The following is a 19,530-nucleotide window of genomic DNA, read 5'->3' as shown; positions in this document are numbered from 1 at the left end:
GTAATTGCTGTGTGATTTACTACATCACCTGAGACTTTCCGCAGCACCAAAACAAGCAGTTTGAGAAAACTTGAAGATTACGTGTAGCAACCAGGTCATAAGGAGCCAGAGTCACAATTCAGAACTAGACACCGGGCGCTTGATACTATGTTTACAGTAGGCATTTTTTGTTTCGTTTTTTGTTTCTGGTTTTTTTTTTTTTTTTTTTTTTTGTGGCATGGGTAAAAGCTTGGGTCACACAGTCAGATTGTGTTCCAATCCCGACTCTGCCTTTACTAGTTGTGTTTTGGGGGAAGGTTCTTAAGCTCTGTGTTTGTCAGTTTCCTTGTCTGTAAAATAGTAAGAATATTAATAGTCCCGACCTCATAAGACTGTTGTGAAGATTAAATGAATTAATACATAAAGTGCTTTGGATGCTGTTGGCATAAACAAGGCACTCAATAAATGTTACCAATTATTTTTGTTGTGTATGTTTTATATGTTGTCTCTACAGCAGAATTATAAATGGTTTGAGGGCCAGGATACCTGCTTGTTATCCCTAGAGCCTAAAATGACACCATTTACTAAAATAAAAGCAGGAGGGCCTGGGTGGCTCAGTCTATTAAATATCTGCCTTCGGCTCAGGTCATGATCCCAGAGTCCTGGCATGGAACCCCACATAGGACTCCCTTCTCTCGACAGGAAGTCTGCTTCTCCCTCTCCCACACCCCCTGCTTGTGCTTCTGCTCTCGCTGTCTTGTTCTCTCTTTCAAATAAATAAAATCTTTAAAAAAATAAAAGTGTTTAAAAATAGAAGAAAGATAATTTGTATTTATTGGGCCCTGACTTTCATATGTTAGTCATGATGGCATTTATATCTAAATTACCGTCTTGAATTGACTGATTCTCTTTTGTCCTTAGCTGCTAAGCTTCTGATTCTCTCTCTTTCTCTCTCTTTTTTTAAATATACCACGTAGGAGCACCTGGGGTGGCTCAGTTGGTTAAGCGTCTGACTCTTGGTTTTGGCTCAGGTCATGATCTCGGAGTCATGAGATTGATCCCCGCCTTGCGATTCTCTCTCTCCCTGTGCCCCTCCCCCACTCGTGCTCACTTGCTCTCCCTCCTTCTAAATTAAGTAAAATCCTTTAAAAAAAAAATACTGCTTAAGTGTTACAGATTCCACTGCTTCCTGGTACCTCCCCCTTATTCCCCAGGTCTCCTCTCGGTCTCTGTCCCCTCCCTCCCTCCTGCCTGGTCCCCATGGTGGGACCAGAGGTTTTCAGGATGAGTAGAAGTTGGGTGAAGTCCTGCTGCTCTCCCAGCCCTGATATTGTTCTCACAGGCAGCTTTTTCTTGTCCTGTCTCCTCCCAGCTGGTTGTGACAAAATGCACGGAAGGCTGTGGTTGAAGTGTGCCTGTGCAGCATAAATTCACTGCTTGCGAGCTCAAAGGCAAAAGCATCATAGGCTCTGCCTGTTGATTCTTTTCCTCACAGAGGCTGATACATTGTATTACTCATTTTAAAAAAGTATTAACTATATCAAACATACGGAAAAGTCCAGGAAATAACATTCACCAGGTACCCAGACCTAAAATATATTAATGTTTTGCTACATTTGCCTCAGTTTCTTTTTTTAAAGATACTTGACAAATAGAGCTGGAACCCATTCTTGTCCTTATCCTGTTCCTATCCTTCCATCAGCAGAAGCAAGCATCACATGGAAGCTGATGTGTATCCTTTTTGTTCCTGTGTTGAATTTTTTATTTTATATGTACTTAAACAATGGTACAGAGCAATAAAAGACAATCAACTGCTTTAAATATGTTACTACTCAGTAACATCAGTAACATTTGTGCATAAAGATGTAAGTGCACCAGTTTGTCGAGTTCCCCTTACACACTTCATCTTGTGTATTGGAGTCCACTAAAAGATGCAAAGGTCAGGCAGTGTACTAGTCTGTGAACACATACCAAGTTGTCAAAGCATTACCATTGTTACAATGGATGGAACAGAAAGGATACATCTTAAAAGAGCCCAAGGCAATCACAGCAGCAGAGGAAAAGTAGGGAGGCAAATTTGTGTCCCTATTTAGAGAAGTCCCAGGATGTGGAAATGAAGGAAAGCATCCTTCAGGGCACCATCTATGGCGTTCTTTGTTAAGGGAGAATAAAACTTTATTGCTTTATCCTATTTAAAGCCCTCATGCAGAGACTGTTAAAGTAAAATGATAACTTTTGCTGCAGGTTTCAGGGTTGCAGGGAAGTGCAGATAGTCACCATTGGTGGGGCTGTGTTTTCCTTAAGTGGCAAAATGAATCATAACATCCATGTATGGAGCACTGAAAACCAACATTTCACAAACTTGTAAGGGATTTGCTGAAAGTAAATATCTCTTGTGCCATATGAAGCACATGGGTTTTCATCAGTTCTTTTTGCAAACGATACCATCAAAGGAGTCTTTTTGTGGACATGATTATGGAAGGGTTTTTCCTGCCGCAGCAAAATGTCTCCAACATTCCCATTTTCCATCAGGATGAGGCTCTGCCTCACTTCCATTAATCAGTCCAGAGGTTCCATTTCCTCATATGGATCGGACACCGCTCCAAAAGTGACCTGCTTTGGGAATAGTGGCCTCAAGATCTCCCAGCTGCCCCACCATGTGACTTCTTGGCAAGGATGTGTCGAGAACCTTCATGTTTATACCACTTCTTCCTTGTAGCCTTGAGGGGATACCATTTCAGCTATGAACAGTGATACGTTACAAAGGGCCTGAATGAAATGGGCTGCAGGAATGTGTGCCTCGTGACAAGAAAGGTATATGCTGAGCATTTGTAAGATTATAGAAAGATCTGTGATGGTTCCTTCTACAGAATGTGTATTGGCTGCATTCTAGCTAGCACGCAATGTATTTTTGAAATACAGTTGTTTGGAAATAATGTTCAGTTCTGGAAATAAAGTTTATTGAGGGTACATGCAATGTACAGATTTTAAGTTTGATGATAAACGTAACCACCACCTCAATAAAGATATGAGATACTTTCTTAACCCCAAAAGGTTTCCTCATGCCCTTTCCCAGTCAGTACTCTTCCCCAGGAGCCACTGATAGATCTTCTGTCACCATAGACCGTGATTTGCCTGTTCTGGAAGTTCATATAAATGAAATCATTTGGCATAATACTCCTTTATGTGTGACTTTAACTTACACTTTTTAGATAACATCCGTGTTGTGGTTTGTATCAGTGGTTCTTATTTATGACATTTGTTCACTTCTTTTGAAACACTATGTAGTATAAATTTATTTTTTAAGTTGTATGTAAAAATGATAATGCTGTACTTCTACAAATTTTTGAGATCTATACTTCATTGTTTTAATTGCCATATATGCACTACTTTGTAAGAATATACCACAGTTTTTTTAAATCCGCTTTCTTATTAATGGACATTTAGGTGGTTTTCTCATTTTTGCTCATTTTAAGCGATGCTGCCACCAACCTCGGTGGGCACTTGCGGGAAAGTTTCTCTGAGGCATAAATCTAAAAGTGCAGTTGACAGTTTGTAGAACATGCACATCTTAACTTTACCAGATATTGCCATATTGCTCTCCAAATTTGTAACAGTTTGCCTTGTTGCCAGTAGCATTTAAGAACTGTATATCCAAATCCTTGCCAACACCTGGTATTGCCTGACTTGAAATTTTTGCCAGTCAATGGTTGTAAAAAGCTGTTGTATGTCATTAATTTGTTTTGCATTTCCTTGACCACTCTTCTTATTGATTCATTAGAATGGTAGGTTTCCTCTTCATTTTAACATTTGTTAAAACTGTTAAACTCTTTTGTCTGCTTTTTCAGAGCCTTATCTGTCTCTTCGGAGTCTTTATATGCGTTCTGGATATTAATCCCCTGCTGATTATATGTGTTGCTGATATTTTTCTAGTCAGTGAATTTATGTTTTAACTTCGATTTTGATGATTTGTATAGAAAGGAACATTTAAAATGTGATTACATCAGAATTCCCCTTTATGGTTTGTGTATTTTATATCTTGTTTTAAGAAAACCTTGAGATTATAAAGAAATGGAAAATTTTTCTCTTTACGTGTAGGTCTCTAATCTGGAATTGATTTTTGTGTCAGGTGGCCGGGTGAAATCTATTTTTTTCCCATTTAAACTGTCACTTGTCCTCAAACTACTCATTAATCCATTCTTTCCTTCTTGTTGCTTATAGCCAGTTTCCTTTATCTATGTGTGCATTTATTTCCTGGCTCTCTATTCTGTATGTTCTATTTGTTCTTGTACCATTGCCCTATCATTTTTATTTACTGTAAGTTTTATAATAAGTCTTGATGTATGGGGCAAAGATAGCTCCCCTCCTTCAGAATTATCTTACCTCTTTTTAATCCTTTACTGCTCTGTGTGAATTTTAGGGTCAGCTGTCCATTCTCTAAGAAACATGTAACAATCCAAAAATTGTCTTACAATTTTGTTTCAATTTACAGTGAATATACAGATTAATTTGGAAAGAATTGACATCACTGGTTTAGTCTTACTGTCTATGCACATGATGTATCTCTCTACTTAGGTCTTTTTTATGTCCTTCAATAAAAGTTTTACGCTTTTCTTCCTAAAGTTCTTTTTTTTTTTTTTTTTTAAATACAGCTTTATTGAGGTGTAATTTACATACCATAAAATTCACCCCATTCTAAATTTCTTGCATATCTGTTGTTAGATTTATTACCAGGTATCTTTTAATTTTTATTATGAGATTCCTTATTGTTATGAATAGCATCTTTGCTTTCTAAAATTTTTGTCACTGGTGCATAAGAAAGTTTTACGCATCGTTTTCTTGGTTTGGGCCAACAGGAAAAAAGTGTTTTAACAAGAAAAGGACTGGGAACTTTTTATTTCCTATTATGAACCTAGGATAGGAGAGAAACCCTCATTGCAACATACCATGCTAATGAAAAGTAAGAGTCGAAAGCCTAGTCTTAGGAGATTGAAGAAGATAAAAGGGTGACCACGGACTCTCCAAATCTGAGACATGTTCTCTGAATGTCTACACCAGCAGAAAGAAGGCCTGTCTCTAACTCCTGCCTTCCTTTCAGTTTATAATCGGCTCCGCTCTATACAGTCATACATTTATTTATCCATATTCTTTTAAATTAAAATAGGGAGTCTGCTTTACCCTAGGCATGATACCAGGCATTTGGGACTAAAGTATTCAGCTCGTAAAATTAAATTTTACAGAGGAGTGCTGGTGAAAAAGACAATGCTAGCTGGCTGCCTCTCAACTAGGCCGTCAAAAATGTAACCCTTTCCAGACCTCTTTCACATATACTTTTGTGTTTAATCCTCACAGCAGTCCTTAATCATTTTTACAGATAAGGCAAGTTAAGTAATTTTAGGTATTATTGTTCCTGACAAAAAAATGATTTTTATATTTAATATTTATATATATGTTACATATATAATATATGTGATAATAGAAATATTTTATTGATTATGAATTGCCTCTGATTTTGATTCCTTTTGTATACAGCTCATAATTATACATCAGTCTTCTTTGAGCACCATATGGAAAGGCATTAAAGAGTTCTAAAAAGAATACTGTGAGGGAATCTCTGAGAAAACAATGATAAAACTCCTAATATGTATTTCCTAGTCCTGATACTAAGGCAACTACCTTAGTTTGTAGGTGTACTCCCTGTGCATTGTTATTTAGTAATGATAAGTGAAAGCTGCTGATGGGCTGAGAGATTTGTATGGGACAGAAATTGAAGACATAAAGGAAATCTGTAGTGATGATTAACTGAGCAGTGACTTAAATGTCTACTCTTAGAATTACTTTTTATTCCATTTTCAAAGACATTCTCTTTAAGATTCTGGTCATTTAGCATTTTCCATCCTTTCAACTCAGTGGAATGTATTAGGAGATTATGGCATCTATGCAAAATTTAATAATCTGAAGCTTTTTTCTACTTGTAGTCAAAGACTACAAGTCCTTTGACTCCTCACCAAAGCCAGAAAACATTTCGTCTTCACTAGAAAGGTTTCAAAGAGGAATTATTACTCAAACTAAACAGATTGAATAAATAAAGCTAAAATTGGCATTTATTCCATGTATGAATAAAAAGTCATTTAATTTTTTTCATTTTATTTTAGTCACTGTATAAATGCCTTGTTTCCTGGGTCCACGGGAAGCATGAGTCTGTTGGGACTTGGGACAAGAAGAAAACAAGACATCTTCACAAGAAAAACCAGACACTAACAAAAAGTATCCCAAAGTCTGAAGAGCTAGAACACAAACATGGCGGACAGAGGACTTAGGGATCCTGCAGAGGGTAAGACTAGTCTGTACAGCACTGGTTTGTCCAGATCTGTGCTGTGGGAATCTAGATCTTTTCTAAGGGAGGATCTCAGATGATGGAAACCTGAAGTTCGGAAGTAAAAAAGATTAGTTTGATAGTTTGGTATGATTATTCTTATTCTTTTGTATTTAGAAGTCTACCATAGTATCTGACCCGAATTATGAGGAAGATTAATGTTTTAGAGATTCTATATTTCCTATAGAAACCATGGAAAAATACAGTAGGGACAGTAGACTAATTTTTGGAGTTATATTTTTAAAAATCAAGAAATCAAAGAAAGTTATATTTTTAAAAATCAAGTAAATGTTCCATTTACTTTAAGTTATAGGGAAAGATGAAATTTAAATTCTTTATCTTGCTTGTATGTATAGGTAGAAGATAAAATAGGCAAAGTAAGTAGATATTTCAGAAGAGGGCATATTTACTTAAAACTTTTATTGAGGGTATTTTAAAATATATAAAAGTTAGTACTATAATGAATTCCCACATACTCAACATCTAATTGCTTTTTTTTTTTTCAAGTTTTTATTTAAATTCCAGTTAGTTGAAATACAGTGTAATACTAGTTTCAGGCAAACAATATGGTAATTTCAACATCTAAATTCCTTTCTTTCCTTTTTTTTTTTTTTTAAAGATTTATTTATTTATTTGACAGATTACAAGTAGACAGAGAGGCAGACAGAGAGAGAGAGGAGGAAGCTGGCTCCCTGCCGAGCAGAGAGCCCAACGCAGGGCTTGATCCCAGGACCTTGGGTTCATGACCTGAGCTGAAGGCAAAGGTTTTAACCCACTGAGCCACCCAGGCGACCCCTCAACATCTAAATTTCAATTATAACCTACATAATGCTGATTAAAAAAATTTTTTTAAATTTATTTGTCAGAGAGGGAGCCTGTGTGTGCGCACAAGTAGGGGGAGAAGCTGCAGGCAGAGGGAGAAACAGGCTCCCTACCAAGCAAGGAGCCGGATGCAGGACTCGATCTCAGGACCCCAGGATCATGACCTGAGCTGAAGGCAGATGCCTAACTAGCTGAGCCACCCAGGCATTCCTATAATGCTGATCATGTTGCCTGCCTTGGAATATTTAAATGCAAATCCAAGGCATTATATCATTTTGTTTGTGCGTACTTCAGTTTACATCTCTTAAAGATAGATTATTTTTTTTTAAAATAACCAAAATAGCATATGACACCTGAAAAATATATTAATAGTTGTTCCTTAATCATAACATATTTAATCAGTATGTACATTTCCCCACTTACCTCATATCTTTTTTTTTTCTCCCTAATCTTTTTTTCCTGCAGAGTTGGGGTTTGGGTTTTTTTTTTTTTTTTTTTTAATAGTGGACTACTCACTATATTTGATTGATACATCTTTTAGGTTGCTTTCTTTTTAAGCTTTATTATAGAAAATGTGAGACATACATAAGCATGGAGACGGAGATGAGATGAGTCCCACGTACCCATCAAATGACTTCATCTGCTGTCAACACATTATTTCGTCTGTAGTCTTGCTCCTTTCTCCCACATTCTTGAATTGAGGCAAATTCTAGACATCATGTAATTTTAGTCATAAATACGTGATTCTGGTTTTTTTTTTTAAAGATTTTATTTATATATTTGACAGAGATCACAAGTAGGCAGAGAGGCAGGCAGAGAGAGAGGAGGAAGCTGGCTCCCTGCTGAGCAGAGAGCCTGATATGGGACTCGATCCCAGGACCTTGAGATCATGACCTGGGCCGAAGGCAGAGGCTTAACCCACTGAGCCACCCAGTGCCCCTAAATATGCGATTCTTATCTCTAAAAAGGATGCTTTAAAAAAATTATCACGGGGCGCCTGGGAGGCTCAGTCACTTGAACTTCTGCCTTCAGCTCAGGTCATGGTCCCAGGGTCCTGGGATCAAGCCCCATATCATGCTCCCTTCCTCGGTGGGGAGGGGGGCGGGGGGGAGGGAGTCTGCTTCTCCCTCTGTCTCGCCTGGTGCTCCCCCAGCTTGTACTCACTCTCGCTCTCTTTCTCAAGTAAATGAATAAAATCTTTAAAAAAAATTATCACAATATATTGCACTTGAAAGATGAACAGTAATTCCTTAGTATCACCAAACATCTGGCATTCAGATTACCTGTTTATCTCATAAATATTTCTTCAACAGTGTGTTCAACACTAGATCTAAACAGGTGGTCACACATCGCATTTGGTTGACATATTTCTTCTGTTTAAGTTTCCCTTAATAGGTCACCCTTCTTTTTTTATTTTTTCCTTTTCTTCCCAGTTTTATTTCTTGCTTTTATTTAAGAAACAAAGTCTCGGGGCACTTGGGTGGCTCAGTGGGTTAAAGCTTCTGCCTTCGGCTCAGGTCATGATCTCAGGGTCCTGGGATCGAGCCCCACATGGGGCTCTCTGCTCAGCAGGGAGCCTGTTTCCTCCTCTCTCTCTGCCTGCTTCTCTGCCTGCTTGTGATCTCTGTCTGTCAAATAAATAAATAAAATCTTTAAAAAAAAAAAAAGAAAGTCTCTTGTTCCTTTGAATTTCTCACATTTGGGGTTTTACCTATTATAAGTCTGAGGCATAATTTTTTAAAATATTTAATCAATAATCGATTTTATTATTATAGTAATTATGTTAATTTTTGGATGCATGATTTAATATGTTCCTCTATCCAAATATTTCATGGAAGCCAGTAATTAGCTCTAGAATCTTGATCAGATACCAGTTCATTTGGTGAGAATACTTCATAGGTGGTATAGTGTACTTCCCATTGCACTGACTTGGGAGGTTAATGATGTCTGTTTTTTCCCTCTTTCTGTGATGTTAAGGTTGATCAGTTGGTTCATTCATTATAAAATGTCTCATCAGCTTTTTGCATAGTGGTTTTAATTGTTCTTGACGATTATTGCCTACGTTCATTATTTTGTTAGGGAAGAGGATGTATTTAATACAACCAAAAATTGGTTCTGTCATTCAAAATAGTTCTACATTAGTATTATTAGATTTATTAACACATAGTAAGTCTGTCTTAACCACCTTGAGTAGAAATCAAGAGAAGTAATGTTTAGGAAGAGTGCCTGTAAACCATCAAATCCATACACATATTCCTTATTATTAATCAGGGACCTTGTTAAACTACAAAAAAATAGGGAATTTTTTTCAATAAAAATTATAAATTTTTATCTCAATAGCCCCTGAAAAGGATTTGAAAAATGACGTATCAATAAGTCCTCAGGCGCAGGAGACCACAGTCCCCGAAAGTACCATTGAAGAAGCTCAGACCCCAGACTCTGCCTCTGGTCTCAATGACGTCATCCACCAAGGGGTAGAAACCATAGGTACAGGAAGTGCAGACACAGATGATCAATCAGACAGTCCAGATGGGACAAATTTTGGGAACTATCCAAAGGCTAAAACACAGCATGAGAACAACCAGAGTTTTCAGGAAGAACAGAACCTACCAGAACCCACCAGATCTCCAAGTGACATGGTAGAAAGAGAAGATGCAGTCTTACAGAGCGGCTCTGCAGCCCTGCCTGAGGAGGTGAGCAGCGAACCTGGAGTTTCACTGGAGCCACCTGCCGCAGACCCTCGGGGTGCCCCGAGCCCTGAGCATTCCCCTGCAGCGCCAGAGAGCCAGGCTTCTGTGAGGAGGCGACGGCTGGCACCAGGTGAGGAAGCCCATTGGACTTCTGTTTTGTCTTGTTCTGTTGCTGAGGATACAGCATAGGTCAGCGGCCTTCTTTTTAGAGAACTTCTCTTCATAGGATCAAGGCCACTTAAAGAGACATGACTGAGCTGAGATTATAGTGAGCTTTCTCATCTCGTTGACTAACTCATTGCACTACTTAAGTAGCTTCCAACACATAAACTGCCTTTTTAAACTTTAAAAAAATTTTTTTATTTGTTTCAGAGAAAGAGAGAGTTAGAGCATGAGAGAGGGAAGGGTCAGAGGAAGAGGCAGACTCGCCGCTGAGCAGGGAGCCTGATGTGGGGCTCGATCCCAGGACCCTGGGATCATGACCTGAGCCCAAGGCAGGTGCTTAACTGACTGAGCCACCACATGCCCTTAAACTATTTTTATTTACTTACTGTTTGTAGTAATGTAGTATGATTTTTAAAAAGAGATTGACTTTTTAAAACTTCACCTCTGGCTTTTATTTATTTTTTAGGGACACATTTTTACTTAACATTTTAAAATTTTTTTTTTTTTTTGAAACTAAATGCTACATAAATCAAGAGATGGGTGTATTTAAAAACCAGCATCAATGGTCTAGTCCCCTTAATTCAGTCATATTTTATAGGACTTAGAGCAGGTCAGTTAATTTCTCTCTATATGATTTTCCCCACTTGTATATTAAGGAGAGTAAACATCCTATCTTCTATGAAGATAATAGTTGCAGCAGCTAAGTCCTTAACTGGAACACAAAAGAGACATGAGTTTTCGTTGTGGCCCTACCACTTGCTAACCTGGGTGACCCTGGGCAGGTCTCTTAACTCCTTGGTACTTCAGTTTCCTATTTGTAGGATGAAAAAGTTGGAAAAGAGCTATCCAAAAGCTGTTCTCTCCTAGCTCTCACTGTCCGTAATTGCATGGACAGATTTGTATTTCGTAAGTACACAGAAGAGCTCAGTCTAAAACGCTTATTTGCCAAGTGCAAAGGAATATAAAATGTAAGACATTCTGTTCCTCAGGGACTCGACTAAGGACTGGAAATTCATGTTTCCAATAAGTCATGACAGATCTCAAATAATATGTTTCATTCACTAATCATTAGGATAGTTTGTAACTTCAGTGAAGGCAAGGACTATGTCTTTTTCATTCATTGTGTTTCTGTGGCACTGGGCACAGAGAAGCAACTTTATGAATAGTTGTTACATAAATGAATGAATGTGACTTGTATGAACTATTAATCTTCCATCAGATTTTCACCAGTATGCAGGTTCACTGAGTAGAGGAAGAAAATATTGTTTTAAAAATGCAGGCTACGCACGGGAAGCAACTTAATATAATTATATATATATATATATATATATATATATATATATATATATATATATAAAATGGAATGAGCTGACCTAGCAGATGAGAAGCCTTGTTCTAATCTCTGCTTAGCCACATCTCTTTATGTGACCTTGGACAAAGCCCTTATCATTGCTAGACCCTTTTGCCATGATAGGTAAGGTGGGGCTACAGGAGGGGATCAGTAAAGATCCTTTTATAGTCTATGATATGATATTTTAAAGTCCATTTTTTGGGGTGGGCTTTGACTAAATACACGTCCCTTTATAGGTGGAGATGATCTTATTTCTTTATGTTAATGGAGTACACCGTAAGCACACATCTCGGCTGTAGAGTGACCGAGAGGGCTACAGAATACTGCCCTCCTTTTCACCCACACATTTTAAGATTGATATCTCGCCCCACACCTACATTTTTATGTAATTCACCAATTTTCTTTACTTTGTATTCCTTGCTTTTTGTACTTCCTTCACTAAGAAGTTCAAACTTGCTTTTATAAGTGGTTTTGTAACTGTACAGTAATCTCTCCTATCTCTAAACTTAAAAAAGTCTCTGTTTTTGTGTACTTGGAGTCTTGCCACATGACTTGAACCCTGGAGTTAGAGTACCATTGCCCTGTGATAATGAGTCTTGTGTTCAGCTAACACTTAATTTTTCAAAGTGTTTTATTTATTTATTTATTTGTGCTTTATTTATTTGAGTAAGCTCTACTATACCCAGTGCAGGGCTTGAACTCATGACCCTGAGATCAAGGGCTGCATGCCCTCCCAACTGAGCTAGCCAGGTGCCCACAGCTAACACTTCTTAAATCCCTTTTTAATTTTGAACATTTTCTTGAAACACATTGTAGATAAGTTTGGCTGTAATATTAGGATGCTTGTTTCTTTGTCCTTGACATGAGGACCAGTGAGGAATAGTGACTGTAGCAACAGGAACCCTACATGAATTTACAGCACTTGATTTTATTCTTCTAAGTAGAGTGAAAGTAATAGCCTTAAGGAAAAGACAGGAAAAAAGTTAGCTTTGTATAAGATTTTACAAAGTACAGAAATCCTCTCAATCTAATAATTTGGTTTGGTAAGAGTTTTAAAGTATATGAGATTATGCTGAGTGAAATCAGTCAAGCAGAGAGAGTCAATTATCATATGGTTTCACTCATTTGTGGAGCATAACCAATAGCATGGAGGACAAGGGGCGTTAGAGAGGAGTAGGGAATTTGGGTAAATTGGAAGGGGAGGTGAACCATGAGAGACTATGGACTCTGAAAAACAGTCTGAGGGGTTTGAAGTGGCGGGGGGGTGGGAGGTTGGGGTACCAGGTGGTGGGTATTATAGAGGGCACAGCTTGCATGGAGCACTGGGTGTGGTGAAAAAATAATGAATACTGTTTTTCTGAAAATAAATAAATTGGGGAAAAAAATAAATAAAGTATATGATACCCCATTAGTATATTTTCTGCAAATAATATTCCTTTTCTCCCCAGAGGCTGAGAGTCATCAGCAAGAAGCACAAGAGTTGGAAGAAAACAAAGAGAATGCACTGGATACCATAAGAAAGATGGATAAAAAGGATCTTTTGAGTTATGGTAGGAGAAAAAAAAATTGGTCTTGTTGCTGTGTTGATTCACATTCAGAAATCCTCAGAGAAAAGGAGAAAACTCGAACTAGAAAACTAACAGATTCCAACCGTTTTAACATTGTTTTATAGTGTGGTGTTCTGTTCTGTCTCAATTCCAGTACAGTTAACTTACAGTGTTCTGTTCGTCTCAGGTGTAAGGCTGGTGATTCCTCGACTCCATCCATCACTCCGTGCGCGTCGCGGCACGTGCCCTCCTTCATCCCCGTCACTGTGTGCCCATCCCCCCACCTCTCCCCTCTGATGACCATCAGTTTGTTCTCTCTATAGAGTCTGTGATTTTGGTTTGTCTCTTCTTTTCTTCCTTGCTCATTTGTCTCGTTTCTTAAATTCCACATATGACTGAAATCATATGGTATTTGCCCTTTTCTGACTGACTCCATTTAGCCTTATACTTTCTCTCTCCATCCATATTGTTGCAAATGACAAGATTTCATTTTTTTTGGCTGAATAATATTCCATTATGTGTGTGTACATATGCACGCACACCACATCTTTATCCACTCCTCTGCTGCTGGACACTCAGGCTGCTTCTGTAATTTGGCTGTGGTAGGCAATGCTGCAGTAAACATAAGGGTGTGTGTATCTCTTTGAGTTAGTGTTTTTGTATTTTTTGTGTAAATACCCAGTAGCACAGTTACTGAGTAGTAGGGTAGCTCTGTTTTGTTTTTTTTTTTTCCAATTTATTTATTTTCAGAAAAACAGTATTCATTATTTTTTCACCACACCCAGTGCTCCATGCAAGCTGTGCCCTCTATAATACCCACCACCTGGTACCCCAACCTCCCACCCCCCCGGCACTTCAAACCCCTCAGATTGTTTTTCAGAGTCCATAGTCTCTCATGGTTCATCTCCCCTTCCAATGGTAGCTCTGTTTTTAACTTTTGAGGACGCTGCACCACTGGAGCTTACATTCCCAGCAACAGTGTAAGACCCTTCCCCTTTCTCCGCCTCCTCGCCATCTTTTCCTGTTGTTTCTTATGTTGTTGACCTTTGCCATTCTGGCAGGTGTAAGGTGATACCTATTTGTACTTTTGATTTGCATTTCTCTGATGAGGAATGATGTTGAACATCTTTTCATGGGTCTGTTAGCCATCTGGATGTCTTCCTTGGAGAAATGTCTGTTCATTTCTTCTGCCCACTGTTTAAATTGATTATTTGTTTATTGGGTGTTGATTGGTGTAAGCCCTTTATAAATTTTTGATACTAATCCTTTATCGGACATGTCATTGGCAGATACCTTCTCCCATTAGGTAGGTTGCCTTTTAGTTTTGTTGATTGTTTCCTTTGCTGTGTAAAACCTTTTTATTTTGTTGTAGTCCCAATAGTTTATTTTTGCTTTTATATCTTTTGCTTCAGGAGACATACCTAGAAAAATGTGGCTATGGTTGATGTCAGACGTCTTACTTTCCTGTGTTCTTTTCTAGGATTTTATGGTTTCAGGTCTCACATTTAGGTCTTTAATCCATTTTGAATTTGATTTTGTGTATGGTGTAAGAAAGTGATTTAGTTTCATTCTTTTGCATGTAGCTGTCCAGTTTTCCCATCACCATTTGTTGGAGAAATCATCTTTTTCCCCCATTGGATTTTCTTTCCTCTTTGTCAAAGACTAATTGACCATATAGGCATGGGTTTATATCTGGGTTTTCGGTTCTGTTCCATTGATCTGCGTGGCTGTTTTCGAGCCAGTACCGTCCTGTTTGATCACTACCACTTCATAATATACCTGCAAGTCTGGAATGGTAATACCTCCAGCTTTGCTTTTCTTTTTCAAAATTGCTTTGGCTCTTTGGGAACTTTTGTGGTTCCATACATATTTTAGGATTATTTGTTCTAGTTCTGTGAAAAATACTGTTGATGTTATGATAGGGATTGCATTAGATCTGTAGATTGCTGTGGGCAGTTGGCCATTTTAATAATATTTGTTCTTCCAGTCCATGAGCATGAAATGTCTTTCCATTTCTTGGTGCCATCTTCAGTTTCTTTCATCAGTGTTCCTTAGTTTTCAGAGTACAGGTCTTTTACCTCATTGGTTAGGTTTATTCCAAAGTATCTTATTATTTTTGGTGTGCAAGTGGGATTGTTTTCTTGATTTCTCTTTCTGCGGCCTCATTATTAGTGTATACAAATGCACCAGATTTCTGCACATTGATTTTGTATCCAGCAACTTTACTGAATTCAGTTATGAGTTCTAGTAGTTTTCTGGTGGTATCTTTAGGGTTTTCTATATAAAATATTGTGTCATCTGCAAAGAGTGAAAGTTTTACGTCTTCCTTACCAATTTAGAAGCCTCTTATTTATCTTTGGTGTCTAATTACTGTGGCTTGTTTTAATATGTTTTTAAAAAGTGTTTGATAATAACTAATAGTGAAATAGAGCAATAGAATTTTAAGGATTTTTCCTTTAGGGGCCCTGGCAGATATTTCACCATCCTTAACAAAATGGGAATTCCCATCGGAGGAAAGGCTTTTCATAAATAAGAAACTAAAACTGCTTTTTATTACAGAGTATTTTTTAACTTCTCAAGTGGCATTTCCACATTTTGACCCATAAAGAACGAATTGGCTTATTGTGGGTAACAAGTACTTTGAGAAGGTGGAAGACTGTACCGATAGTTCCAAGTCACATCGTTAGTAATATCAACAAATACATAAACTTAACTTTCACCTTTTAACAAAAATATTTTATCTTCAAATAATTTAAGAAATTAGAGAGTAAGTATTTTTGGTAGACCTTAATATCTCAAACTTGAGAGGATATAGGCAAAAGAAACTCTCCACAATTAGTAAAATCTGACAGTATTTCTAATGCATTTCAGTTTACCACATGTTTTGTTTCTGGTCGATGTTCTAATTTTGTATTTTATTATCCTATTTTCTGACAGGCTCCATCTTTCTTTGCTTCATGGTTATGACTGTTGTTTTGGTAAGTTTTGTTAATAGCTACCGTTCCTCTCCAGCCCAGCAAGTGCCCAAAAATCCAGCTTTAGAGGCCTTTTTGGCTCAGTTTAGCCAATTGAAGGATAAATTCCCAGGCCAGAGCTCCTTCTTGTGGCAGAGAGGACGTAAATTTCTCCAGAAGCACCTCAATGCTTCGAACCCCACCGAGCCAGCCACCATCATATTTACAGCAGCTCAAGAGGGAAGAGAGACCCTGAAGTGCCTGAGTCACCTCGTCGCAGATGCCTACACCTCCTTCCAGAAAGTCTCCGCCATTCAGATCGACGGGGCTGGAAGAACCTTGGAGGACAGTGACACAGTCAAGGAATTGGTTGACGTGGAGCTGAGCTCGGGATTCGAGAATGGCCAGAAGGCTGCTGTGGTACACCACTTCGAATCCTTTCCCGCGGGCTCTACCCTGATCTTCTACAAGTATTGTGACCATGAGAACGCCGCCTTCAAAGACGTGGCCCTGGTGCTGACTGTTCTGCTGGAGGAGGAAACATTAGAAGCAAGTGTTGGCCCAAGGGAAACTGAGGAAAAAGTGAGAGATTTACTCTGGGCCAGGTTTACCAACTCCGACACTCCCCGCTCCTTCAACCACATGGACTCGGACAAGCTGAGTGGGCTCTGGAGCCGCATTTCACACCTGGTGCTGCCCGTCCAGCCTGTGAGGAACATAGAAGAACAGGGGTGTTTTTTTATAAGCTAAGCACCGAGTCGCTTTCAGAAGGCACGGATTTATTAAAAAGTCAGTTTAAAAACCTGTTTCTGTGGAAGGAGGTTGATGAAAAGCCTGGCAAGCACAAAGGAGCTTATTTTAGAAAAAAAAATTTTTCATTTTTTAACTTTTGTATTTTCTTTCTCAGTTTGACAAAACGTGACCTCTTTTCCTGGCCTTTCAAGCCAATCGGGTTTAAAATATGCATAGAATATATAACTGAAGCTTTTTTTTTTTAATCCAAAAATATAGCCACAGAATCATTACATGAGAAGATAAAACCTCAGAATGACTACAGAGTGATTTTTGTTTCCTTGATAGCGAGCCTTTTGGCTAGTGTTGGACTTGGACTAGAGCAATTACAGTTATGAAGCAATGGTAATTAAAAACTTTTTTCTATCACATCTTAAATAATTTTAAACTGATTCTAATAACCAGTCATGGGATCACATCTTATACTAATTTGCATTTTTGAATAGTTTGAAAAGAAATACGAATTCAAATACTCAGCTATATGTAAGACTCTATGCTTTTTATCCCATTAATGGGCTGAGGTAAAAGTAGCTGTCCTTAAGAAATGTTCTTAAAAAGTGGAAACAAGGGGGAGATTGTTTATAATCATGGAAATGAAGAAGTTCCAGTGGGCGATATCTTTTCTTCAGCTTCTTGAATGTTTTAGAGCAGTGATTTCTAAGCTCTGTCTACTGACAGCCCTCCCCTACTGATCAGAGCAGTTCTGCTTTTGACCACTTTATATAGTGGGAGTCTCCCTCCATAGGACTTCTTTGGAACAAAGAGTTCCACTGATAACGAAATTTGAAAATTGCTGATTAAGTGAAAAAAAAAACTTAGAAGATAGGAAAATAATGAATGTATTAAATCTTATAAGTTGGAAGAAGATGAAATATAGGTTTATTGTACAGACATGCTATTTATGAAAGATAAAGACGTACAGATGAAAAGAAGCATGTATAAGTTAGTATTTGGTAAGCATATTTCTGACGCTGTTGTTAATTTCTGTTGATCATCATTTCTGTCTCCCCTGAATGGAATTTTATAATTGTCTAGGATGAGAGTTTGAGTGCCATTTAAGCAGAACAGATTTTTAGGAACTAATTGAACAGTAGGTTTTATATGGGTACAGTAACTAACTGCACCATGCTCTGTACTTGTTGCACAGTGATGGAACATTATATAATGCGGCTCATTTCTCAACTAGATGGTTAGAAATACCATTAGGCTAACAGTTAAAGAAATGCAAGAGGTGTTAGACTTTGTAAAAGGAAGCAGACATGGTAAAATAGATTCTAAGAGGTTTTAGTGACCAATATTAGTTGTTGAACCGTGTTCTGTGATTGTAAGAAAGATTGAGAACAGTGTTCATGGAGATAGAGGTTGATTGGCGTTGCAGCTCTGAAGGCAGAACTCTACTAAAATTATCTTGACCTAAGGAAAGGTCTGTTCCATGACACGGCATACCTGGGGACTGTTACCATGATCTTGGAATATTACAACTAGGTTTTGGCCTCTGCTGTTGTGAGAGCGGAATATGTATGTATATATAGTATATATGTGTGTGTATGTATATAGGTCTTCCTAGTGTTTCCAGAATGCTTCCATCCGTTAATCATGTGACTTCTTTCATGCTTTAAGCATTTTGACGATTAAAGCATGAAGGAAGTCACATGATTACGACATGGAAGGAGTTTTTGAAACACTAGGAAGATACAGGGATCTTTATTGATCCTGAAGAGGAGATTACGGAGACAAGGGAGAGGAACCTATTGGAAAATACCTGTCACAGGAAAAACATATAAATCTCTTCTAACCAGGGCCTTAAGGTGGTGTTCAGTTGAGTGTAGAGACATACCTGAAAGAACTACTTACATTTGCAACTTTGTGAAGGAATCTCTCAAGTAGATTTGAGGAAAGACCTGCCTCAACAAAAAGACAAAGCTTAGTAAATATCATATCAGTATCAATCCAATATAAAATCAGAGAAAACTGAAGAAAAATTTATAATACCACATTTGAATTTTTTCTGTATTTCTAGATCTCAGGTGCCAGCTAGTGTTCTGTCACACAAAACCAATAGTGCCTTGTAGAATTGTTCTGTTGGCCTGCTGACCTGTGCTACCTCAGATCTATGAAGAACCAGTATGAAATGTGTATAGCTATTTCCTCTATCAGTGATTCGAATCACCAATGAAACAAGAATTTTTGTTTCTTCATTCAGTTGAATATGGTTTTTCATCACTTCCTTTCAATATAATTTAGCAAAAGCTTTTAAAATGGCACTTTTTTTTTTTTTTTAATGTTCAGGCTTTGTTAAACACTTTTCCTTCCTTGTCTAAGTGCAATCAACTAAAACTATTGTCAGTTTTCTATCTACTATTTCAAAACTTACTTTTTAAAAAGAAGCAGTATATTACTTTTGGCTCTGTTCATGAATAAAATGATTATTTTTAAAACAAAACTTTATATTTTTTAAATGTGAAATAATTAAAATTTATTATCTAATGTCCTCTTAAGTTAATTTTTATTCAGTTGTTTTGTTTTTCAAGTTTCCAGATTTTCTTTTGTGTATCTGGTAGTTAATCTTTTATTACTTTTGGAGTCTGTTTTTTTTTACTTAGAACAGGGACTTGTGGGCATCTGATACCATACATCACTGTTTAATTATTATCACAGAAAAACTCTAATTACATTCTGCATTAAGACAAATTACTTCTTGGGATGCCTGGGTGACTCAGTTGATTAAGCGGCTGCCTTTGGCTCGGGTCATGATCCCAGCGTCATGGGATCGAGTCCCGTATCGGGCTCCTTGCTTGGCAGGGAGCCTGCTTCTCCCTCTGCCTCTGCCTGCCACTGTGTCTGCCTATGCTTG

The 19,530-nt window shown here is 37.8% G+C and overlaps 1 protein-coding gene across 4 annotated transcripts in view; it reads left to right on the top strand.

The window, feature by feature from the left end:
• The window catches only part of LOC122918577 (torsin-1A-interacting protein 2-like), a 41,610-nt gene extending 22,447 nt beyond the window's left edge, over positions 1 to 19,163 (top strand). For all 4 annotated transcript variants that reach the window (XM_044267210.1, XM_044267208.1, XM_044267209.1 and 1 more), the window contains exons 2-5: positions 6,135 to 6,313; positions 9,518 to 9,997; positions 12,832 to 12,933; positions 15,868 to 19,163. In XM_044267210.1, the coding sequence (XP_044123145.1) occupies positions 6,280 to 6,313; positions 9,518 to 9,997; positions 12,832 to 12,933; positions 15,868 to 16,634 (1,383 nt within the window). In that variant the 5' untranslated portion in view covers positions 6,135 to 6,279 and the 3' untranslated portion in view covers positions 16,635 to 19,163. The remainder of the gene's footprint in view (positions 1 to 6,134; positions 6,314 to 9,517; positions 9,998 to 12,831; positions 12,934 to 15,867) is intronic.
• Positions 19,164 to 19,530: the final 367 nt, after the last annotated feature.

This window comes from Neovison vison, chromosome 10 (genome assembly GCF_020171115.1).
Source record: "Neovison vison isolate M4711 chromosome 10, ASM_NN_V1, whole genome shotgun sequence".
NCBI lineage: Eukaryota > Metazoa > Chordata > Mammalia > Carnivora > Mustelidae > Neogale > Neogale vison.
This window is presented reverse-complemented; position numbering and strand designations above follow the sequence as displayed.